Source organism: Falco cherrug, chromosome 2, assembly GCF_023634085.1.
Source record: "Falco cherrug isolate bFalChe1 chromosome 2, bFalChe1.pri, whole genome shotgun sequence".
Lineage (NCBI taxonomy): Eukaryota > Metazoa > Chordata > Aves > Falconiformes > Falconidae > Falco > Falco cherrug.
The window spans coordinates 21,980,557-22,006,585 of NC_073698.1; the positions used below are offsets into that span (position 1 = coordinate 21,980,557).

General features: G+C 37.5%; 1 protein-coding gene across 2 annotated transcripts in view; it reads right to left on the bottom strand.

Moving 5' to 3' along the window:
- Nucleotides 1–271: 271 nt before the first annotated feature.
- The window catches only part of MTMR6 (myotubularin related protein 6), a 28,534-nt gene continuing 2,776 nt past the window's right edge, over nucleotides 272–26,029 (bottom strand). The window contains exons 2-14 of one of the 2 annotated variants that reach the window (XM_055702598.1): nucleotides 23,836–23,952; nucleotides 21,774–21,936; nucleotides 20,643–20,800; nucleotides 19,794–19,922; nucleotides 18,639–18,773; nucleotides 17,141–17,273; nucleotides 12,522–12,631; nucleotides 11,290–11,415; nucleotides 9,978–10,027; nucleotides 8,986–9,186; nucleotides 8,149–8,283; nucleotides 7,943–8,069; nucleotides 272–6,091 (exon numbers count right to left, since the gene is read on the bottom strand). In XM_055702598.1, coding sequence (XP_055558573.1) covers nucleotides 5,834–6,091; nucleotides 7,943–8,069; nucleotides 8,149–8,283; nucleotides 8,986–9,186; nucleotides 9,978–10,027; nucleotides 11,290–11,415; nucleotides 12,522–12,631; nucleotides 17,141–17,273; nucleotides 18,639–18,773; nucleotides 19,794–19,922; nucleotides 20,643–20,800; nucleotides 21,774–21,936; nucleotides 23,836–23,952 — 1,842 coding nt within the window. In that variant the 3' untranslated portion in view covers nucleotides 272–5,833. Of the gene's footprint in view, nucleotides 6,092–7,942; nucleotides 8,070–8,148; nucleotides 8,284–8,985; nucleotides 9,187–9,977; nucleotides 10,028–11,289; nucleotides 11,416–12,521; nucleotides 12,632–17,140; nucleotides 17,274–18,638; nucleotides 18,774–19,793; nucleotides 19,923–20,642; nucleotides 20,801–21,773; nucleotides 21,937–23,125; nucleotides 23,330–23,835; nucleotides 23,953–26,029 lie in introns of those variants that run through there. The other variant, XM_055702599.1, reaches the window with a different exon arrangement.

A 26,029-nucleotide genomic window follows, 5' to 3' on the forward strand; every position in this document is an offset into this window, starting at 1 on the left:
AGAGCTCTCTTGTCCTCACACTGAACCATTAATTTGGGTACAGAATAGTGTTCGTAATTAATAGACCAGAGTCTAGAGTCAATAACATGAAGCTGAGCCAGTCTCCCATATCCACAAGTTACAGAATCATTCAAGAAACAAAAAAAAATAAAAATAGGTGAAGTAATTTCTGTACTCTATAGCCTCTATCAGATACGATTCATCCATAAAATTCTCATTATTCAACATGTTTAACATTCATACACTATTATAAATGGACTATTTAATGCCCAGATTGGCAATATTAAGTTCATTTTATTTTAAGCTTTATGGATTTTCAAAACACAGACAAATACTTATTACAAAATTCCATTTGCTAAAGTTTCTTCAGGAATATATATCAAGCATGATCCCAGCACAAAGATAAATGGTTTTTACAGGGAATGTTACATAGAGCAATAAATGCTAGTGAAACAGCCACTTTCCAGATACATGACAATGAAGACAGTTTTCTTTCCCTTCACCACATCCAACAATTGAATTTTTTTATTTTTATTTTTTTTTAAAAAATAGCCAGATCTGAAGTTAAATTGTTTAAGTAAACCGCCTGTGGAAATCACCAGGCACTCAAAAGCCCTGAAAGGGAAAATAAGTGGTATTTTTCCAAGTTCACTAGTCCAGGGGTAAAAATGACACAGAAAAACAAATCAACCCATTTTCATTGCTGGAAAGATGTTTGTCAAGGGACATTGCTGACAGCCAGCCACAAGGATGAACTGTAAGACTGAAGAGCAACAGTAAGACAGAGCAAGGAAACCAATCTGTAATGCTAGGTCATAAGAAATGTCCTTGTGGGGCAGCATGGGCCTTCGCCAAGGCTGCCTACTTGCAAGAAAAGCACTCAGCAGAAATATCTGGTGCTTTGTATCTCTGCATGTATGTACACGTTAACCTTGTCATTAAAACGGAAAACGCTTTTATAGTGTGTGTCAAAAACTATAATCCTACTTAATTATAAACAGTATACAACTGACCTCAAGAGTTAAACCTATAAACAAGGATAAAGAAAATACTGCACCGCAAGTTCAAAGTTACCACCAGGACATTTATTACTTGAAGCCAGTAGGTTAAGAAACACAGACTCAGATGTACATTTCCTCTTGCCTGATGCCACTGCAGAGTTGTTCAGCTACAACTGTTTAATAGACCAGGTCACTGAATTCTCTGGGACCTGGAAAGTGACCTCAGGAGCAGCATGCCTCTGACCTTCCACCTCAGGACCCTGAGCTGCTGCTGGACATCAAAACAGCTCTACTGCTTCTCCTTTATTGAGTCGTACTCCAGCAGGGTCCTGTTCCTTGCTACATGCTGTGACAAGGGTCTCCAACCACATCCTTTTCCTTAAGCCTATGGCACATACAGAAGTTGCACCATGCTGGTTTTCAATGCTATTTAACATGCAGGCAGGTCAAGCTAGCTAGATCAAACATGAGCTCACCCACACTGTTCAGTAAGGCAGATCCAAGCTTTCAGAATAGTGGAAGGAAGTTGCAGTACTTCCAGCTTTTTGAAACATCCAGAGCATTAAGCCACCTGTCACATCTCACAGATACCAGGCACCACAGTAAGCAGCAGTTGGAGGGAAGTGTGGCCTAAGTGGCAAAAGCAAGTCAAAGCAAACTTCAGTCTAATCTACAGCTCTAATCCTAAAGGTTAATATAGGTTTCACAACCAGTATACTTAGACTATGATCAGCTACAGGTTTAGAACTATTAGCAACTAAAGAGTTTTAAGAGCAACCTTTAGGCTCTGACCTAGAGATCTATAGTTACCACTGCGGAGGGATGATCTAGTTTGAAATCAGATTATCTTTACACTAACTAGAAAGCAGCCATCACACTTATGCGAGGCCCTCGTGCTAGCTGTATTTGCTCAAGAGCAGGGCAGGACTCTAAAGAACAGCTGCTGATAGCGTGTGCCCTGTGCTATTTTAACACTGAATTTCTTTGTATTGTTTGTGTCACTTCCTTAAGTGGATGGTGGTGAAGCCAAGGTACCCCAGCCCACTTCAGCCCAACCGTGCATCTAGGTATGCACTTAGTTTACCAGAATGGGAGTAGCAAATTCTCAGAGATTTGCTGACGTGTTACTTCACCAAAAGGCCTTAGGAAAACAGCAGCTACAGAGGAAGACCACCACACCTTTCCAAGCAAGGCCTTCTCCAGCACACTTGCTTATCCTGAGGACGGGACACAAATTGTCACAGTTTTATTTGTAATAGCTTTCCCTCTAAAACAACATCACATTAGAGCATTTGCTCTACATAAAACCGCACATCCCTGTGGAAGGGTTGCTGTTCCAATTCTCTAAATGGACTCTCCAGACTTCAGGCTTTTGCCCTAGATTTAGGTCACTAGTAATTGGACATGTGTGGAAAATGCACACACTCAGTTCAGTGTTGCTTAATTAATTTCTTAGTCTGTTGATTTGGCAGTTGTCCTACAAAAGAGAACAGTTGGATATTTAAACTTGTATTGAAGAATATATTACAGTAATAGCAAGCCTCTTAAAAATAAACCCACCTCTTTCTGTACTAGTGAAATAAATATTTTAAATTGTCTGGAGTACAAAGTGAAACCAGTTGTAGTTGCTCAGGTGAGACTATCGGCTTGGTTAATTAAAAGGAAATATTTCTCTTTTATAGCACTCTGACTGGAAAAAAAGATCAACTACAGCACAAAACACAGAAACCCAAGGACTTTACCAAGACCTTCTCAAGATGAAGCACAGAACTGACAGGTGTCAAAGCCTTGCAAGCAACAGAGCAGAATCAACTCTAGCAACTTTTATCTGGGACATTATATTCCCAAGCAACTTGGTGAGTGTACCAACAACACAGTAATGCTGCAGCGTGAGAGTTCTGTGCATTATTTTGATCGTACCAGGCACCTTTCAGTGCTCTAACTGCTCTTGGAGCAGCACGTTCATTATGAAGAAAAGCTCATCCACTGAAATAATTAAAATTCTTTCTGCTCCTAGAAGGCTTCTGCCAGTTTTTTTTTTTCAGTCAGCTTGCTTGATGTTTTTTAAACCCTTCTTGAAGGACACAGAACAGCCCCACCCTGCTGAGTCCTGGCCATCCTGCCAAGCTTTCTGCTGAAGCTCACTTTGCTACTATCTATTTACTTCACCACAGGTCCCATGTGCTTTAGGTAGTTTTTGGCTTAAGCCTAAATAACAAATGAGAAGAGACAGCTGCCTCTCTGCAGGAACTTTTCTCGCTGGTGACCCTGGGGGCCGAGTTGGCAGAGCTATCTGGACTTTTTAAGAAGGCTGCTCTACAAAACAGCCTTATAAAGCTCTATGCGCATATTAACTGGAGTAAAATACTTACTTCAGATCAAGAAGTATGGTATTTTTTGACGAAGAAACAGGTTCTATGCCTGAGCAGATAGTATTATGGCATTTCAAAGCTGACCTAACATGCCTACCTTGATTTAAATAAAAACGCATCCCGATTCCTTTCGCTCAGAAGCAAACTCTGCCCATAAAAAGGGCCTGAGGACCAAAGTAAACTCACTTTAACAGTACTGAGAGGGAACACATCTCTTCAAAAGCCTTGTATACAGGGGCACTCAGATGGCTGTTAAAGTAAAAACAACATACAACAGTATTTGCAAAAAGGCTTAATATAATCTTTTGAGTCTATAAACTCTAAACAATAAATATGAAAAGTTTACATGGCACACCAGAGCAGCTAAATATTAAAACAAGTACATACAAATTATTAACACTTACCTATATTGCCAGCGATAAGTTGGTTTCACTACTGTGATACAATACAAGCTTAATATACATAAGATGTTTTTCCCAAGGAAAACCACAGAACTAAGTTGATACAGAAGTGTGGGAGAAGGGGAGACAATAAATAACAAGGCACAAAAACCTCTCTTGCTGCGACCCTGTAAGGCACCACTGTGCAAATGTGAAAATATCAAAACTTGTAGTGGAGAAATTCTAAGCATGTTTAAATGACTGGATAGTGTATTTTAAAGATGACACTATGGTCGTATCTTTGGGAATAAAAATACTTAGGAACATTTATTTACACTTATAGGCTTTTAAAAAAACAAATCAGTGAAATGGGTGAATTACTAATCAGATACAGGAGTCACAGTTAATTTCTCCCAGACAGCTTCACAAGAGCAACTTGATCATGACCCATACTGGCCTTGTAAATACGAGTCCTGGATCCAATATGGTGCAGAGGGAAACACTGCCAATTATGTTAAATTGTGTGGCAAACTAGTAATTTTAACAAAGCAGACTTCAGGGATTAGAATGAGAATAAACTAATTTTCACTTGTAACCAAAAAAAGATTTAAATCTAGAGCTAAAAGGTCAGTAGCATTAATCTATCATCATACCTAGGCACCTTAATACCCAAAGTTGTAATTTATACCTCTGTTTTAGAAATGGCCACCAGCATTTTTCTTCCCTGTTCTGTAATCTGCTCATAAACTTCATCATGAGACAAACTTCAGCAACAACCTTTTCCCTTACTAGAAGGTTACAGATATATAGTTAAGAAAAAAAGGGGGAACTCACAAACTTTAAGTTTGTGTCCCATGATCTCTACTTCATGCTTCTAGAAGTTTTTGTCCTCTCTCCAATTACATAAAAAACCTCCACAATGTACTGAAATTACTTCAAATATGCATAGATGGACAAGTTTTTACAAGACGAGAAGGGTGTTTCAATAACAACTAAAATTTTTTTTCTAGTGAAAGATTTAGGAGGCACTCAGTTTCTCATGAGCTTTGGACACATAAATGACTAACTTGGCAAAAGTGTCAATAGACTACACTTCCAAAACTTCTGTTTCCATTCTTGCAACTTGAACAACTGCACAGTACATAGTAAACAAACTGAATGAACCTGACTAGTCGGCTATTGGCTTATTTATCTTACATGATGTGTTTCACTCTTTTTACTCTACATTTAAAATACCTTGCCACAAATCAAAAAATTTAAGATCAGACAACCTGTAACTTCAACAATACTCAATCTACTGAGCTGCCAGAAAGGGGGAAAAAAAAAAAAAAATAATCAGGCCAATCATTATATTTTAAACAACAGAGGAAACTAAGAAAAAAGTCCTCAGTGATACATTAACATTCATACAGCTATTTGCTGAAAGACTGTGCCAGCTTAGGCGTACTTCATTCCTTATATTCAGTCCTGTTTTCAGGAAGTAACAATTTGAGCAAATGCAATGTAAACAGAGCCAGGTAGACTGCAGTAGTAAAGGGCAATATCATTGATCTGACAGGTTTAAGGCCAACTTTTTATAATCTGAAATATATCATACTTTTCCATGGCACTTAATACACTGAAAGTTAGTACTGGGTGACATTAAACAAGGGTATACATACTCATATCATATGCTAGTATATACATGTAGTTTCAGTTCCTAAAATATAAAGTTCAAGTTTTCTTGCCCAAATAAAATCAATTTGTGAAAGACCACCTGTTTTCCCATACTGAATAAAGTAATATTACTATTTTAATTTAGTGCAAACCGACTTGTCCAGAGACAAAGTCCAAAGACATACCATTCCTTGATTTTTAGTCACTACTCACCAAATGCCCTCATTTCTTTTAAGACAACTGAACTTTTTTTTCCCTTAAGAGAACAGCAACCACTTGACAACTAGCATGCTGTTCTAGTCTACATTGAAAAAACTTGCCAATATACAAATCATGTTTTGGTCATGCAGCACAGACCCATCCTCAACATGATCCATCTCTTAATTCAATCAGTCTAGAAGAGGAACACAGTGCAGGATTTTAATTAGCAGGTCATCCTGGCCACTCCATACTCCAAGCTGACAACAGCAGGCTCAGCTTTTGAGAACTCTGCCACAAATTCACTGTAGCGATTGTCTGCTGTGTTGCTGCCCTCTATAGTTCTCACAGCATCATTCACTGGGATCAGCGGCTGCTCTTTGAAGGATGGAGGGGTCTTCAGTGCCATGGGTGCAGGATGAGCAGACTGCTGATGTTCCTTCCCAAGGACTGCATCTGACTGCCCACTTCTCTGCTTTATTTTCTGAAACATAGATAATAGTTACTACAGTGAGCATGACTGCTTTACTGATAATATTCTGCCTTTAAAAGAACGCAAATCCATTTAGTTTCCAGGCCAACTCAGCGTCTGCAGAACCCCGTATTACATACCCTAGGTTAGATGTGTAACTATTATTAAGCGTTAGACTGTTGGACAAGACATTTTTCTCCAGTTTCCAGCAGATTCTACAAGTCCTGTATGCTTGAAATTTGCAGCCAAGCAGAAGGCAAAAAGGTTGCCTGTCAACGTCCATAGAGAAGGAGAGGTTCTTCCTGGCTTGCCCCTTGTTTAATTGCTATCAAGATGAGAATACTTCCAGGAGTGCAGGCAGAGGAAGGTGGCCTTGGAACTATTAACAAGCAGGAAGCTTACAGTAGACCACAAGTCTCTTAAAGACAAAGAGCATTTCATACTTAAAGCCCTTATGCCCTTCCTAAAAACCTTCTAAAATACTTTTCCTTTAGATCTGAAAAATGCCAATACTGTTTGTTCAAATGCAGAAATACACTAGATGTCGTCCACTAGAAAGCAGGACTGGAGGAAAGGACCTATCCTGCAAGCCTTGAGCAAGAGAAGAGGAAAGATTTGGATTAAGGTTTTGTCAGGTTTTTTTTAATTCAAAAAAATCTCACCCAGTAACTGGGAACTTGAACTAATTAACTGAACTGATTTTTTGTTGATGTGTTTGTGCTCTTAGAGCCGAGACCGAGTCCAAAAACTTCTGTCTCAACATCAACTTTTTGATGATGGAAACAGCAGTAGGAAAGTCAACATCAGTATTTCAAACAACTACATCTCTTCATCACTCAAGTGGTAAGTGGTATGAGCTCAGGTTACCAAGTTACACCTTGGAACAAGTTTTTAGAAAATTCAGAACTGAGACATCAGTTTACAGCTTGCTTATTCTTCTGCTTTCTTCATTTTGAGTTTTCATCTTGCTGCTTCAACTGTATAGACACTTTCAAATATACAATTAAGAATCAAAACAGTTTAATCTTAAGTGATGTGCACTCATTACATTACAGTAGGATCTTTTTAATAAGTGTCTTTCCTCCTAGAGAAGCTGTATTTCCTCTCTTCCACCCCCAACATCACATGCAGGAGTTGTGTTACCATTCCTAGCCACACAGAGTAGTAAAACTGGTAATTAGAGAACTTGTGCATTTCTTAAGAGGTATCATTCTGAAGTTTCAGCACTTCGACTATAACGAAGTATCAATTAAAAGCAACTGATTAAGTCATACTAGAATAAAGCGAGCTACACCATTCAGTCTTTCCTGACTGTTTACTGTAGCACCTAGAAGTCATTTCTATAAATCTGGTCTCTGGATTTAGCCCTGTCTTCAAATAGCATTACAGTTTATATGCCCCATAATTATGGTGACTTACAACAGCATGCACCTGCATATGAAGTTAAAAGAAGGACAGTAATTAATGCTTCCGTTTCAGTAGCTATAATGGAAATAAAATTTTCAGTCTCTTTGGTTTAGCACCACAGCTGTAGCTATGATGGGTACCTTGTTATCCAAGGTAAGTTTCACATAAATTTAGCCTACATTAAGCCATCTTCAGTAATGCTTTGACAGTAGAGGCACTTTCACATAATACAGTTCATCAGTAAAGCAAAATAAATTGTGTTTAAGAGCAAAACACTGGCTGCACAGTCTGGCATTCAGCATAGAAGCAGTGAAAGTCAAAGTCAACATTACACAGAGTAAGCAGCAGGCCATACAGTAGTGACATTCATGTGAAAGCAAGCAGCATTATTACAGACTATAAATATGAATCTGAAGAACAAGTCACAAGTACACACGCTTCTTTTATAATACTTACAGCTTCCAGTTCTTTAATGTCTTCTTCTAGTTGTTTATTTTGTTCATTCATGTTCATTATAAGATTGAGCACAGATTGCCTGGGATGCATACTTCGATCAAACTGATGGTACATATTTCTCCAAAACCTGCAGGAAGCATACAGTTTTAACTATGCAGGGTAAAGACAAAACTGAAGAAGATATACTGTATACAATTTAAGCTTACTTAAAATTGAATGATACTGTATTAGGCTCCAAAAGAGTCAGTTCTGGAGAAAAGTCTGGATTATACAGAGGATTCCGGTATTTCTTTTGTTCATTCAGAAGGAACGGCCACAAGGAATATGTCTTCTCTTTTAACCTTAAAACAAGAAAAGATCAAGGTCAAGACATTGACTGCAAGCAAAAAGAACAGAAGCTGCTCAACCCAATTACTCCTAACTTTCTTCAAAAAGTTACCGGAAATACTTATAAATCTTGAATTAAGAGCTCTTAGCAAAATCAACTTCTTCCTGGCATATGCTAATGTCAGATGTAACTGTCAGATTTAGAAGTAGTACTGCTTATGCTGTGCAAGTTTTGCCTAGTTGCAATAAATACTTTTAATACACAGTTTGAGACAAAAATGAACTGATGAAAACTTTGCAGAAGTTTTCAACTGAAAGCATTTGGAGACATCCTATTAAATCTTCTGACAGTAATCAGACTTGAGCAGGCAAGAATTTTAAGGTTACCCAAAAATAGATTGGGGGAGGGAATGAAGTAAGACTTCCAAACTTAGGCTTACCTATTTTCAGGGGGAAAGAAAAAAAACTACAATCAGAGGAGAAAGAAACCTTAACTTTCCCTATGGAAAATGAGCATGGGATTCTTCTCCCAGAATTAGAAAGACTGTCATCTTGTGCAAAAGTACAAGAAGCACTGCTGTTCCCTGATAGGGTTCAACATCACTTTCAGTACTATGAATCCTGTGTCTATTGCTGTTCAGAGCCTAAACTGCAGAAGATTCACAGGAGTTCTTAGTCTTCCAGAATAAACAAAAGACATCATGATGCCTGCTTACTTAAGTTCTTCTCGCTCTTTTTGACAGTTTCCAAGGAAGTTACCAAACTGGCATGAATGGACGTGTTCATGGATCTGAAGGAGGAAAGCTTCATTGTACTCAAAGGCTTGTGGAAACTGCTCAGTCAGATTCCACACACTTTCTAAAAACTGGGTGAACACTGGTGAGATCTCTTTTGGATCACCATCCAACTGACCACACCTGAAAAAGATTCCATAAACAGGTTGAAACTGGTTTAAGTTAGAAATCAAAAGTCTTAGTTGCACTTGCTTTTAAAAGACAGCATGTTAATTTGACACTAGCTTTGGTTTGGAGAGTAACCACCTAACTTTGAGAACACAAGCAATTTTTGAATAGAAATAGATCTATATTTAACCTGTTTTTCTGACTTGTAAATAATCAACACATCTATATTCAGTACAGAAGAGCAACACAAGACAGTTAGGTTCTTTTGTGTATTACTTCCATAGTCAACATTTGCAGTATAACAGCTAAAAGCAAATTAATAAGCAGTAAATAACAGCAAGGCTATTGTCATAGCTGACAATAGGCAGATCAAGGGGAAAAACAGAACTCTTAACATACAGGACTTCTAAAGGTAGATGTGACTTCATTAGAAGTAAACATAAACGTACACTCATTTTTACAGATATCAAAACTAAGTGTTTTATATGCCTAAATAGCGGGGACGTAGCTTGAGGTTCCTTTTGCACTGCCTATGCATATGTGCGGACCTAAGCCACAGTCATCAACATCTGAGAGCAAGGCACCAGTAGCACTAGAAGTTCATGTCTAAAACATAAATCAATTATCCAATAGGTATTTGAATAAATAGCAGTATACAAAATGCACTGCCTGTTGAAGATAGCTTACTCATTGCAAAATTTCTAGCAACACTGCAGTAGTTCAAAACCCATAAGTTGTCTTTTGCTTTTAAGAATATTTAGTTTAGTTCACTGTATACTTTTTACTGTATTGGAAGAGTGAACTACCTGTCAGAGAACTTGTGCCCAAAAGAGATCCAGTCTTTCTCTATCAAGACCTAGAGGGTAAAAAAACCAAAGTCTCATGTAAAAGCATTACTCAATCTTATACCTATAGTATTAACCTCACAGATTATTGATATATTGTATTTTAAATTTGAGTCAAACTACAGTAGGAGCAACTATTTGTCACTTTATAATTCTTTACTTTCTTGGAAGTCTTTCACAAGAGATTCTCAAAGTATGCTTCTAAAATCAGTAAAAGCGTTCAGCAAGTTGACAATCAGACAACTGCTGTTAAGCCAGGTTCCCTTTAAGCATACTAATGTTGTATGACCTCACAAGTAGATTATCAACCAACCTGTTAAAAACTGCAAGGCATAGGAAAAGTTTTAGTATTGCATTCCTGCTATCATGGTTTACATAAAACCACAGAATGTAATCTTTGTAAGATTTTTATATCATATAATAAGTTTGTTAACATCAACACTAGCTTGTGTTATTACTTCAGTCACAGTATGAAGCACCAAAAAGGGACTGAGTACTGCCTGCCTATTGCAGAAGTTTTCACAGAAATCTAATTGATAGTGAGGACAAAAAAAAAAAAAAAAAAAAAAAAGAGAGCGCGCTTCCCTAATGATTACACACATTCTCACTATTCACTAAAAAGGAATCCTCTAATTCCTCCTCAACTTTACTTTTGTTGCTTGTAATATTTGTGGTAGTTAGTTCTAACCAATACATGGAACTAGTTTTATGTACAATCTTTCAGGAGTTCCTATAATACCTTGTGCTGCCACTGCAAAACAGCATTGATTTTCCTACTCTAAAACATGGAATAATAAACTGCAATTCTTCCTGTCTATAGAAAGATGAAAAATTTAGACTGCTTAAGTATCTTCAGGTCTGTTATTAGCAGAGTTGTCGTTTTTAGATTTTAATAATGTTGATTTTGGGACAAGCAATAGAAGCAAAGAGCCACTATAATTTGTTATATCTACTATCTCACATAAGCACTTTATGTTATAGAAGAATTACAAAGTGCTTTTTTGGATACAAGAGGCAGTCGTTACAACACTTCTGCAGGGTGCCTAAAGCAATCCACTATTTGATTTCAGTTTAGATTTAAAATAAATAGTTCTTCCCAGCAGCAAAGTATTTTTAAAAGAAATACTTATCAGTATACTATAAATCTTATTTTTTATTTGTACCTACAAAAAAAAAAAAAAAGATACCAGTACATTTACACTGCTCCCTTACTAAAAAAATTTACGTCCTGTATTTACCAAGGAACAACTCAATAATGCAACAACTTGCTTACCATAAATCCTTTGATTGTTCTATAATAGGAATCTAGTAAGAGAGCTCCAAGAGAACAAACTTGGGAAGTCCTATCCCAGCCATCAGAGCAGTGCACTAATACACTGGCGCTCTCAACCGCTATTGCCTGCAAAACAGTTGTTTCTTAGTGAGCGTTCTAGACAGAAGTCAAAATTTAGTAAATAAATCCAGAAGCTACATTTATCCCAAACTCACAGCAACAAATATTTTTTATATTTTTATAATTATATAATATTTCTATATTAAGCCAGAAAAATATTTATTATAAGGAAAAGATCCTACCAAAAAGCTAGGAAATTCTCTCCATGGAAGTATGGAAAACTCCTTATAAAAAAAGAAATCCCACTACCACCTTTACACAAAGTAACAAGAACACCTACAGCGATTCCCAGTTCTCTTTCTACCCCTTATAAAACTAAATTTATAAAACCCCCTTGCAACACATGCTAAGAAAGCAGACTACACATTACAGACCAAACACGTTCAAAACCAAAAATAATGCAAACACACCATTAAAGAGACCCACTTGGTCCTCATTATACTACACCAAAGTTAAGGACTAGGAAATGCTTACTAGCTTCAGCTAAGAATTCAAATCCTGGTAGCCCAGGTATTTGCGAGTCATCTTTAGAATTACCCACTTTTCAGTAAAGTAACTCCTTGTTATTTCACCTACTAAAAACAAAGATCCAGTTTTTTTTTTTCACCCAGTCCCCCTCAGGTCAAGCCCGTGGCTTCATAGGTGTCTGGCAGAGGTAATTGTTCCTCTGAATTCTTCACAGAGTCCCATTTCCTTGCCACATTAAGTCAGTGTAGGCGGTTTGGCTTCTCTGGAATTAGTGCCCCGTGAGTTGTTTTTCAGGGTACACCAATTAGTTTGATCCATCCACCTCTAAACCAGTTAGACCTTTCATAAATATGTAAAAGAACCAGGGAATATAAGGATCCCTTCATCCCCCAATAAGGGGACCAAGCAGCATTCAAAAAAACCCCAAAAAACCAAACCCACGCACTCCAAAACATTAGCTAGCATATTCAACATCTCCAGTCATAAAGATATTTAAAACAGTGTATCAGATGGATCAGTATATATTAAGCATCTGCCTGCAAAAAGAAAAATCGCAGGATTTTACACATTACATAATATTAAGTATAATTTTGCCTGGTAGCAAGTCAAATTCTCATCAAACAAAGCAGCAGCACATAAGTTACCTTGACTAAGAAGACAGCAGCATCCAACACAGCTTTGATGTGACGCAACCATCCAGAATTCTCCAGACCAGACAAAAAGTCATTGACAGACAAACCTTTTGTGCCACAGACTGAAAGAAACCAAGAATTAGAAAGCCTTAAGCAGCTGCAGCTGCCTATACCCTGCAACGGAGAAAGAATAATTGTGTATTTTTTCTAATGCTCCATGTTGTGCATTGACTAAAAATCTTCCAGGAAACCACTACTCAAATAGTTGAGAGAGGGGTACTACAAAATATTCTCCATCCAAAATTCAACTCTGTAGAACTACAATAACCATGAACGACACGAGTAAGACCTTGGTGGTTTTTTTGACAAAGTAGCATTTAAAGTAAACACACTTGTTATCCCCAACAGGGAGCTTTACCAAGGAAGGCAACACAAATACCAAAAGCTTACCAGAAGTACTTAAAAATTACCACTACTAGTAGGAATAGCTGCATCCAGACAAAACATACAGTTCAGAGTAGTCAGACTGCCAGAGTTTCATCACCTTCCCCACTCTGCTTCGAAGAATAAAGTGAGTGCAGTAAAAGGACATTATGATAAACTGAAATCTGTTAAGATTTTGCCTACCTCCAGACCTGGTATACTACAATCCTGACTATTCTCTACCATTCTTCCCCAGTATACTTTGATCCCATAACAACAGTGGCAATTGATAAGGCAGCAAGAAAGATGCCTTGCACCACAGCAGCAAGAGGTGTAGAGGTAGAGTGACAGTTTCTCACACAGACACTTACCAATACAGAAATGGGACAGAGAACCTGGTTGTTGTACAACTTTGAGTAGCAACTCAGTTACATGACTGTGCAAACATGACAAACTTCTGACAACAAGAAATATTCAGTGGCTAACACAGCTTCATCTATGTTGTAAGACATACCCAAGTTGCCATTTATGGAAGTATGTGCCCCTATCACAGTGGAAACCTACTGTCTACCACGCTTAACTGTTGGACTTGATGATCTTAAAGGTCTTTTCCAACCTAAACAGTTCTATGATTCTAAGCTAACGGGCCCCAAATGAAAATAAAGAGGTTCTGTATCCAAAAAGCTGTCAGTGGGGATATTCATACCACAGCTGCAAAATAATCATCTCTGACTATGGGAGTGAGTCAATAAGGAAAGTAGAGAAAAACTTCACCAAGTCATTTTCTGATGCAGCTTGATGGTCACTCAAGTCCCCTACTGTAATGAAGGCTACAAACTCCTAAACCACTGCCTTATGGAACTTTCCTGCATCTGCACTACAGGTTTCTCAGCTTTCAGCCGTACAAGTTTTGATATATTCCTCACTGCCCAGAAAGTGTCACAGTGCCAGTTGCTGCTGAATGTTATAATAAAGACAGGCTTCCAAGAAGTGTCACAGCACCTTTTCTAAAGCCCATAGATCTTTGTCATCTACAAATCTATCTAGCAAACCACAGCACAGCGAGGCAACAAAACATCAAGAAACCCCTGGATGCAAGACCTAGTTTTAAAGATTAGTCTGGAAATACCAGTAAAAACAGAAAAAGCCATGCTAGTTTTCCCTGGGCTTGGAAAGAGCTAGCACTGTTAGGCAAGAGTTCTGCTTCTGAAAGGTCCAGCACATTGAGGAAATCAGCTGAGAACTACTTGATCCTTTCACCTAGCTCACGCTCTCTCTGCGCCAGTGGTTCCATACACCTGTTCCACCACAACAGCATGCAAAGAGGTCCACCACTCTATGGTTATGGTAAAGGAAAGAACGGAAAGCATTGAATTATCTAGAAATTCAAAACATGCAGGGAAGGGATTTCTAGAGGCTACTCATGGCTGCGCACCTCTACATTCTATAGCTCATGGCTTAAAGCACAAGCTTCCAGCTAGAAAATAAACAGCCTTCCAGCCCTCTGTTTTCACCCAGATACTGCTGTCAAAATCTGCTTTTGTTCAGAATTTTCAGCTTGGTAAAAATATTTACCATTACTATTTCCCTCTTCTAGCTAGATTTCTACATTTTTATAATCCAAGGCAGAGATACCAACACATATATTGAGCCCAAAGAATTACTCTCTATTTCTGTGAATTGACACATTTTTTATACTACTTAATGATGAAAAAGAAATTGTATTGACACAGTTTTGACACTTACATGCTAAAAAAAATATAAATCATTTTACTCCCTTATAGCCCCTAGAAGGGTCAAAAATGTTTAGCTACTTCACAATAACTATCATTCAAGATAGTTTTGGCTGCATGGATCCCATCATAAAAATGCATGCCCTGCATGCATGTGAACTCCAAAACCTGTATGTTCCACTGCTTGTTTGTCCTTATACACACTACTAGCAATTCAACAGGTGACTAGAACATGCAGACTGAAGCACAGTGGGTTGTGGGAGAGGATGTTTTTTAATAAATAAACCAAAAACCAAACAACTGCATCCCCTATATAGGCACTCCACAAAAAAATCCTTAGTTGACACACGTACATTATCAAAATACACACAGCAGACCACAGCAGCTATTATTGAGACTTTTCCTCAAATACATTGTTTCTTAACATCTACAAAGCCTTTTCGTTTATCAAACTTTTCCAACATGTAGTACTATAGTTTTGAATATTTAAGAACTGGAATTTATATTTAACACCACAGCCACAAGTTTAGTCTATGTGAAGATTCTTCCATTGATGTTGTATAGATGGACATTCTGCTCATCAGGGGAGCAGTATCATGTCCACACTGAGGAAAACTGTTTAGAAGTTTTGTTTCATGCAAGATATTTAAATAACAGCCGAATCTGAGATAAGAATAGACTGTAAATGACCCTAGCATGCGCCATGGTATAGTTTCATTACAAAAGGATGGTGGGAAGGATCTTACATTCTGCTTGCAAATAGAATCATCAGATTTGGAAGGAAACAGGGCAGATAAGCAACCTAGGAGCAGGACACATGCTGAAGAATGAGTAACAGTCATTCATGATAAAGTTGAGGACAGTCCCAGTTAAAATGGCTCTTGAACAAATGGGGTAATTGGTATCACATTCTTGATTTGAGAACATTCAGTTCAGCGTGTCCAGGGGAATCTAGTACACAGAAGTTAAGTGACTTTTCCTCATTTTAAGGTATGAGCCACTTGCATAGCATTTCCTTCCAGACAGCATATTTCTACAGGGGTCTGAAGAGTAAATTATGGTATACCTCCCTAATTTTTAAGGGTCCTTCCTACCCCTAAAGACAGTTGTACTTCTAGAATGGCATTCAGCAACACTCTAGTGAATTATACAGACTGAACAAAGGTAGAACTGCGTTAGTTTACCCCAAAAGCTGATCTGGAAAACAACTATAGACATAGACACAAAATCATGAGTAATCAAGTTCATTTAAACCAATCCTCCACACAAGGAAATACAAATAATCTTTCTGTAGCTTTCATTAAGGATGGAGTATATTTGGTAAGGACTGTCGGTAGGATGGTAAGTCAAATGGAAGGAATATGTAGTCTGAACTTTAACTGCATGATGCACACACTTCCACATCAGATGTTATTACACAGGAGCAGGCCTCTTCAAAAAACAACAAAAGGACATCGAGATGTATTGGCTAGTTTCTTGGAACTGAACATATTCACAAGACAAAGAGGATTATGTCAAGTTTAAAAACTGAAGTTCACGCTCATGCTGCTCATCTTTCCCTTCAATAAAGTTTGTGCAGGAATAGCCAAAAAAATATGTATTATCAGAGCTCAGTAGTATTCCATGCAGAGTGCCTGAAGAATAGGTTAGCAGCAGATACATGCTTAATGCAAGCAAGACTACATCGTCAGCCTGTAGGATTTCTTGACCAATGCAGCCAGAATGCCTTCATCTGAATAGGCTTCCATACAAGGGTAAACCTTTTCCATACCTGGAAATATTTACATACTTCTAAAAGGCATTTATATATGCCTTGTCAGTCAGGTGTGGAAGCCTGACTTCTGCCACTGTAATCTCAGTGTTAATACTCCACAAAGAGTCTCTAATTTGTTTTCAGCTGTTGACCTAAACAAAATATTAACAAAACTATTTAAAAGACTTCTGCCTCCCCATTTTCACCACCAGCTCGTGGTACAGTGAAGTGATTCAGTTTCCTCCTGCCCCCTTCTCTACAAACAATTTGAAAAGTACCTACAAGCACCGAAGTGGCTCGCCAAGCCAAAAAGCTCAACTTTTGTACAAATCATATGCTTATTGTGAATTCTGTGGAATTTAGTGCTCCTTGAAGAATCTGTATTCTATATATGAAAATGTAGGTACAGAACATGTGTATACATGCACGTATACTTGGAAAACACAGAAATCTTTCCCACAAGCCACTGACATACTGATCAAGTACACCCAAGACGTGTGCCACATTTAATTTTCTTCAGAATAACTTCATTCATTGGGTTTACAGTTTAAAGGTGAAGGTTTAAGGTAATTCATTAAAATAGAGCACAGCAAACTGGTACTAAACAGAGCTGGGATAAAATACAGAAACATCAATACAGTTTGTATAAGCTGTTATTAAAGACTTCAGAAAAATATTTATCCTGTTTTCATATACACTATTATAGTACCTTTAGAACATACCTTCCAGAAGTTTTTGTAAGCTGGATCTCATTACATGAATATTTTCAATGCCAACAAACTGGAACCTAATGTTAGAGTAGTTGTCCTCATTCTCATAGCCCTTCCCAGCAGCTCTGTTTGCCATTGCATTAAGCTTAAAAGAGCAAAATAAAAATACTGTAAACCGACATTTGAAGTAAAAATCTCAAATTAAGCAACAGAAGTCATGCAATTTCAATGAACTACACTGGGGAAAAAAACTACACAAGAGCACATACTGTAAACAGATTCTAATAATTTAATTCTTTGGCAAATCAACTTGAAAGCATGCAAGTGTAAGAAAGGCATGGTACGTAAAAGACAACAGGCAGCCTGCATTTAGAACTGACTTATCTGAATAATCCATTTAATGATTTCCTATTCTCTCCTTTGTATTCCCACCAATAAACCTTTATTTATTTCCAAATATTTCTAAGCAAATACTCTTTCCTTTTTAGGTTAACTTTGTAGTGTAAGACCCAGACTTAACCATGCACGCACTTTCCAGACATCCTAAAAATGTCAGTTTTGAGGGTAAGAACCTAATAAATTGCTGCAGCTATAACAATTACAACTACACCCCCACCCCCCCAGTTGGCTCAGCTTTGGTCTGTCAAACTAACCTACTGTTGAATCCTCTCAAAATCAGTACAGAGCCTGCAGTGTAGGATTTTCACTTTACATTCTCATTTTCCAGCTCCTGTGTTCAGAGATTTGAGTGAAATTAAAACCAATTTAAATTCAGATGAGTTTAAAGAGTGAAAGTTAACCCACACATTCCACCATGGGTCAAAACTCCAACATAATTCAATTTAATTAGACAGTGACCAAGCATGGTGGTGAGGTCCTGGCACAGGCTGCCCAAAGAAGCTGTGGCTGCCCCATCCCTGGCAGTGCTCAAAGCCAGGCTGGTTGGGCTTTGAGCAGCCTGGTCTGGTGGGAGGTGTCCCTGCCCATGGCAGGGGGCGTGGGACTAGGTAATCTTGAAGGTCCTTTCCAACCTGAACCGTTCTAGGATTCTATGATGACCTCTGAATGCTACAACAGAATTTCTCCTGCTAATTCCTGGCTAAGACAGACAGCGATAGCAGTTTTCACAGAATACAATACTCCTTCCTATTCTGAAAGAAAGCCCAACACAGCTCACCATTTCACAAGTTTAATTTCAAACAGTTACAATGACTTGGATCCCACTCAAATATTCACTTAACTCTGTTTTAAGTATTTTTTTAAACACATCTCCCCAAAAGTTCACTAGCATATTCAGTGAATTCTAGCTCAGTCCTGAGAGGGTTTCAGCTTCTTTAAGAAAGCAAGTAATCAAATATCTGAATACAAAGGCCTAACCTTACCTCTGAAGAACACTTTTGCCCATGACAGAACAATATTTAACATTTTTTTTCCCCTTCAAGATTACACCGTAGGCCTGTATTCTAACATTCAGGCAGAGAGGCTAGTCTGTAGAACCTGAAATACATACCTTTGGCCTGGTGTCCATGACATACATGTAGCGATTTAAAGGATTTGCTTTACTGATGGCTTGCAACATGTGTTCATCTTCCAGGCACCTGGCACTGAAACCTGAGAGAGGTTGACTGCACCTGCAAATTGCAGCCTACCACAGAAAACAAAGAACAAATTAGCATCTGTTTAATCCCGGTATCTGAAATGCTTTGCAGAATTCTAAAAAGACACTGAAACAAATTGTTTCCTTTGGCAGATGACAGCACTTAAAAACGTTTAGGTGTTCCAACTTTTTAAGTACATCACTTGCAGACCTTCAAACACAGTACCTACAACTTAAATCTAAAGGTTTATCAAAATCTGATCAGGTTCATCTATATGGGCAAGGTACCAGTTTATATAATAAACTTTCCCCAAGTATAGAAATTCCAAAAAACCCCACAGGCTGGAAAAAAATATGCCTCAGGAAAGCAAGTTGCTCTCTTGGTATGACATAAATCACAATTGGTTTTGCTACTGCAAGTACAATATGCTATCATCTAATATAATTTTCATCATGTCATTTTCAGTAACATATCACGTTTCAGAAGGTAATCAGGTGCATCTTCCAAACAGTAATTATCTCCAAATGGATCTAGTAGCTTAACACTCATCCTTCATAAATTCTTTAATTCAGCAAAGTGACAATCCTTCTCTCCCTTCAAAGATACCCACTAGCCAAGGCAGGCAGATGCTGCTTCACACCACCCTACCAAACCTTGCAAAGCTTATTTCTCATCTTCTAGTTCTTTTTACCTTGCAAATTCCTCCTTAAGGAGCCAGTTCTATTCTTTTGGTGACTTTTTTTTTTGGTTTTTAACCCCCATTTTGACCTAACATTTTATTCTTGATCTATCAAGGAAGACAGATGACTCGATGGAAAGTTATCTTAAGATAACTGAAGGTCAGCTACTGAAAACTTTAAGAGATTCAACTGATTACTTAAGCTAAGCCAGTTTAAAACAAATCCTTAATTCAGCATCCTGTTAGACACCACTACTGTCAGCTGTATTTAAGGTTATCATGAGTTATACCATTATCGTACAAGTCACTATCTCCTTACCTACCCTGAACTACAGCCAATTGCAGAGAAATTATCTTAACGCAAGTGTGCTGAAAAGACACACTATACCTCTTTATTTTTATGATAATATGACAACACTGGAAATCTTCCTTTGCTTCTGAACTTGGAGCTACCAACAATTATGGGCTTGCTTGCAGTTCTGGGAACATAAAGTTCTCTAGGATAGGTTTCACAAATCTGAAAGACAGATGCATAACATTATTTTTGTGTACAAGGCACAAAGCCTATACGAGTTTTATCGCATCCAATTTGAGATATGTTAGGTGAAAGAAGAGAGAAGACAAACACCAACATGTTTCTCTATATTCACATAAGTATCTCAGGAGACAGGCCATGGATAACGTAGTACAAATTAATAACCAAGTTATAGGAGCAAGCACTGCCATACCAGCATTCACCTCAAGGTTGCAACTCTTGCGCAAAAACGCCAAGAAAAATTTCAATATTTTATTTAAAACACATTTCCCTCATTTTTTGTATTTGCAGGCTACAAAAGGTGAAATCTTATCTGGGAATCAGTTGCACCACCACCGTCTCCCACAGCCGACACTGCAAATGCTAAAGTAGAAACCTTCTCAGTTAAGAGAGCTAAGAAAGCTGCAGAGCACCAGAATTGCTGGTGTTGGGTTTCAAACAAGTAAGAATACTCTAGAAACAATCTCAAAGAACACATGCATCCATGCACACATACTTTTTCAATGAGGCATTGGAAAAAGCCTCAGTTAGAAAGCCATGAGATTGCATACTGGTTAAGGAGTTAACTCTCCACCTGCAAGTTCTTGCTTATGCTGCAAGCCAAGTGATTTCATAGTATTAGGCTGTTTTCTGTAGGACTAGAGTCAGAGGATAAAGCAGAAACAGATGCAGAGCAAAACATGTTTTCATTACAACACTTACCTTATAATCACGATTTGCATCGGACAATTGCCAGTTAGCATTTGGCACTCCCATTCTCTTGTATTCTTCTGCTAGATCAATAAGCTGCCAACCTTTGACTTGCTCAGCTTCATTTTGTTTTGGATTATAGGAGAAAGCGTACAGTTCTTCATATTTTGCTAAAAGTAAAGAATATGACTATGTAATAAGTTGTCCCAAGAAAGGTCTGAATGGAGAAAGGTAGTCGACAAGTCCTGAAATTGCTCAAATTACAGAGAAAGTTTCAGGCTTTAAGATTGCCAGAAGAAAGCCTAAATAGGTACCTGACAATTGAAATATTTATCCTGCAACTATCATACAGTTAAGTGTCTGTAATTGTGTCAGTTATTTGAAGGTAGGTTATGACAGCTTTCTTGAGCGTGCTTGACCTATTTCAGCAGGGACACTTCTAAAGTCATGAGGGAATACAGAGGTCACAAAAAGACTGATAAAACTAAACAGGGCAAGAGCCAGAATTATTAGGCAACTTCACAAGAGCTAAAAACTCACCATTTCTGGAGTCAAGAAGTTTACATCTACCGACTTTTAAAAAGCACTAAATTTTAAAACATCTTTTAAAGCAAAAAAGATGTCAAACTATTTTGTTTTTCCTAATACACTCTTCACTTATCACAGATGACAACATTTTATGTTGTTCTAAACACAAAGCAGAAAATGCAAAAGAAATACTAGGTGACAGAAGTCTTCTGAAGTTGAACTGGTAGTGCTATTTCAGCGTCAAAACTTCTGCTTTATTTTTGAAACTGCACAAAACCAGTAACAAATTAATATTTGCTTAGTAGCATTTTATCTAGGGAACATACCAATTGAAAGACTATACACAATTATACTCACAATTTCAGAGATAACACTAGAAATGCAAAAAAGAAAAAACCCTAAAAGTCTCATATTCTGTTGGTGACCTACAAGAGCCAGACAGCACATCATCTGAATTTGTAGGCAAATTAATACTTAATCATTAAAATTTTTTACACACCAAATCCATTTAAGAGAATTTTCATATGTGTGTTATGTAAAAAAGCCATGGATTTTTTGTTTTCCACTCCCATCAACTCGTTATCCAGGCATATACTGCAATGTCTTTTATATTACCTGTTCTTGACAGCTGAAGCAAAGAGTTGTAGATGTCATGACAATCCCTTTCTCTGGGAACGACAAAATGAACTATCCTGAAGTTCTTGCACTGGATGACAAGCGGGCAGCCTGAAGTAGTCAAGGGAAGTTTTTCTACTGCAGCGATGTGATGATGTAGAATCTATGGCACAGAAAAACCTCACAGTGTAAGCACACTGCTGAGAAACAAGAACACCATACTATTTATAAGAACAGGTAAGACATTAATCAACGTTGAACAGGGATTTTGAGTAATTTTGTAAATAATTTAGTTATAAAAAGAAATAAATTTACAAGAGATCCAAGACTGGCATTTTGGTCAGGATACTTTGATTAGTCAATATTTAATTATTCTCTTCCCTCATATTTTGAGGTGTTTGTGAGGAACAGTAAATAGCCTTCTAGATGAAAAAGTGAGAAGTAGAACTCCACTGTGGTTGTTCAGTACTCTTCTATAACTTTGCTAACTGACAAGCTTACATCTAATGAAGGTCCAAACAGGGTATCTTTTTAAGAATCTACAGGAACACACTTCAAAATTTTCAGACAAAATAAAGCATGTCAGGCAAAGCAACTTAAAGAATAAGAAGAGATACAGAAGATGCTGAAGACTTTACAATTCCAGTATTTAACATCTACAGAACAAACAAAATATTAGGAAAACCACTTCCTGTATTACCCATAGGGTTATATAGACATGACAGTCTCTGCTACATGCCTTTCAGCCACTTTAACAGAAGACTGTCAAAACAATGAATATATAAAAGTCCTCCATATATTTATCTGTGCAGCAAATCTGCACAAGATTCAGGAAGATACATGGGAAAGTAACAGCTGTTCAGCCATGGGAAGAAAGCCACAGAAACATTACCTCAACCGAACAAGATGTTCTCGATAGAATTTCAATTACCTTACTGAAGCAATCATCTCCTCTTCAATATTGATCAGAATTGGACATGCATTTGAAAACTACACTGCCAAAAATGCATTTACAAAGAGAATATATCTTGGGGACATCATCATAATTATATTTGGTACTTGCATTATCATCACAGAAATGCAATACTTAGAATATAGGTTCAACTTCGCCCAAATTAAGCCTTTTAAGGTAGTGCACAGGGAGACAAGTAGTGCTTCTGAATCATGTTCTCCCCAATAATCCATTTTGTTCAAAAGGATAACAGCTTGGTTTGTACAAAATTGTATATTGTTTCCACGAACAAACCATGGAAAATTAACTTTTCTTGGAAGTACTGTGAGGCAACTAGTCAGATAACCAGAATTAAGGGTCATCTAGAAAAACACACCTATAGAAAAAAAATTAACCATACCTAGGGAAATGAGATTTCATCCTGGAGACACTAACTTTGTCAGGTAGCCAGGCTGCAGTGGAAGCCAGAACTTGATGTCCACATGTGTGCCACCATGTGGCAAAGAACAGAAAAACTAATGGTAATTACTGTACTAGCCAACTTTGATTGTACAACTGGTCTCCAAGAAACTGCAGTTCCTTTTATTGTGGAGATGAACACTTGGGAAGAAACAGCTGCTTACCACTCAAAAAAAAAAAAAAAAATAGGGCATGGGATCATCAGTATTTCACCAAAGCCTAGATCTTCAGATTTTGCTGTCTCATTTAACCTAAGCAGGATCTAAATACAAGGTAAGTTAATGCTGAAATTTTAAACCTGATGCTTAAAACTATCCAGCAGTCTCCCACTCCTGCCTCTGAATGGTGGTGCAAGTCAGTTATTTAAAGAAAACCACCACGCATTCACTCCCGAGCACAAATGAAAGCTACAGAAAAAATTACAGCAGCTTGAACATTTTCAACATTACCTGATGTCAAAAATGCAGCAGTGTCATGCAAAAATACAATCTGCAAATCATTAAGTTATTATGACGCCATGAACAAGGAGAGTGTGGGGAATAACTTATAACTTAGGTTGAATTCATTTACAAAAGTGTTCATCTTAGATCAGGAAGAAAAAAAATGCATGAGAACCTGTGTTTCTGAGCCATAAGCATTCATTATCCTTACCCACGTCTCTCTCTGGCTTGAATCTATGAATAACAGATGAGTTGCTGTAAGGTATAGAGTTCCCGTCAGTGACTTATTGCTCGTGCTGAACCTATCCAGTAATTTCACTTGCTCTACCTGTAAGAGAAAAGGGGAGTGGGAACAAAATCTAATTTTTGCAGGAAACAAACCCTAATTTTGCAAAAGCACTGTCAGTCTGTGCAGTAATTCCGAAAATGGTAGAAAGCATAACACAGCACACATAAGGCTATTCAGGCCAAACTATTATGAACACAATAACGGTCACATAATCTTTGAGAAAACTAGCTAGTTAAAATACCCTGTTTCAATACAGAAGTGCATAATGAAGGCACAGTGCTAAGCTCAACAGAGTACTTACTCCACATATATAATCACTATGGTTACTTACTAGTAAAAGAGACCAGGACATCAAGTTTTTAAAGAAATAATTAAAAACAATTATTAAGCTTTTAGACTGCTTCCCCAAAATAGAGCAAACACTAACAATTTCCTGGTATTGAGATGCCAGCACCAAATTAACAGCTGATCTCAGTAACATGCTTTTTTGGCTGTCTGCAGACTCAAAGCCACAAAGATTAAGTCCTCCTGACTTCAATTTTAGGTATCTACTGACTTTCATATCATCCTCAGCTTTAAAAATCTAGATCATCATTACCTTGCCTCACAGTCAAAATAAATACTAATGACATGCAAGTATTACACTAATAATTATAACAATTTCCTAGAAATTCAAGGACTGTGCAGGCGTTTGAAGCAGGTATTTCAAGCCCGAGTCTTGCAAGGGTAAACCTCTCCTCCTGGTATTCCATCAACATTGTTATCTCAATCCTATGGAAAACATTTCAAAAGAAAGCAATTTCTAGATAGCCTGCGTCTTATCTGCTGATTATAACTTCACAGGCTCCAGTTTGCTTCACTTGAAGCAAATGTTACATGATTTTTTGCGTGTCATACAGAAAAGGAGCATGGAGAATGGCTTACCTCCATGCATTCCTCTTTCTCAGCAGCACTACCTAATCAATGCCAAGTTAAAGGTCTTATTCTTGAGGCTTGCTGCTACTGCTGTTTAACGTATTGCAGAACTCCAAAAACTTGCACACCAGCAAGACCAGCGCTCAGATGAGGCGACTCGGAGAGCACATATCTACTGTGCTGATGTTAAGCATTTTAATCCATATTTACAAACTTTTTTTTTTTAATCTACTAAAAGCACATATAAAACACTGACAATTTGTCTTTTCAATTCAGCTATTTCTTATAAATTTCTTATAATCTAGCAAGGCCTAATTTTGTTTTTGAAAGTTAGAAAAGCAAATTAATGCATACAAAGAAAAACAGAAGAAATCCAAATACCTACTAAAAGCCCATGCTACTATAATAATCTAGATTTTAGTTTAGAAAGAAAAAAAAAAAAAAAAGCAGCTACACACATCAGTACCTCAAAATACGTTATGCTGTAACCAGCAAAGTATCAGTGCTCAGATACAGAGTCACATAAATCAATATAGCACAGCCAAAACCCAGAATTCATTTTGGGCACTTCTGTAGCGGTAACTCCTCAGGTACCTGGCACTGCATCTCTCCAGCAAATTGTGAAGTGCACAGAAACTGCTCCAGTTGTGTTACAGTAAAACAACCCACAAAATCCTGACATGCAAAGTTCCTTTCTCCTCCACATAACAAAGCAGCTATTCTCAAAGCTGTATTTCTATGTTAGATGAGGACAGGCGTTAGTGCTCCAACTTCCTCTTCGGTGGTGAAGTCTTCCAGAATTCTGAAAGCTAAGTTCTAGATACCTTCCTTAAAGACAACTGAAATGTAATTTAGATTGGCCTTCCACAGATGACAATGTTCATTTAAACTTGACCCAAACCAGCTTTAACAGGTATTCAGGTAGATAGACTTTTTTTTTCTTTTTCTCCTTTTTAATCATGAAGTTTAGCAAATCCTTAGTTATGGAAAAAAGTCAATCATTTTTAAGAGAATGGGTTCACAAGATTAAGAGATTTAAGACTGCTATTAAGTTTTTATCACATCTGTAAACAAAGGCCATTTAGGTAGTCAGAAGTGATAATTCTGACAGTAGCTACCACTAACAAATCAGTGAGTTTTTAAACCCGCAGAAATCTGAACAGCTACCTCAGTAATATAGAGTACAAAGTATCACCAAACA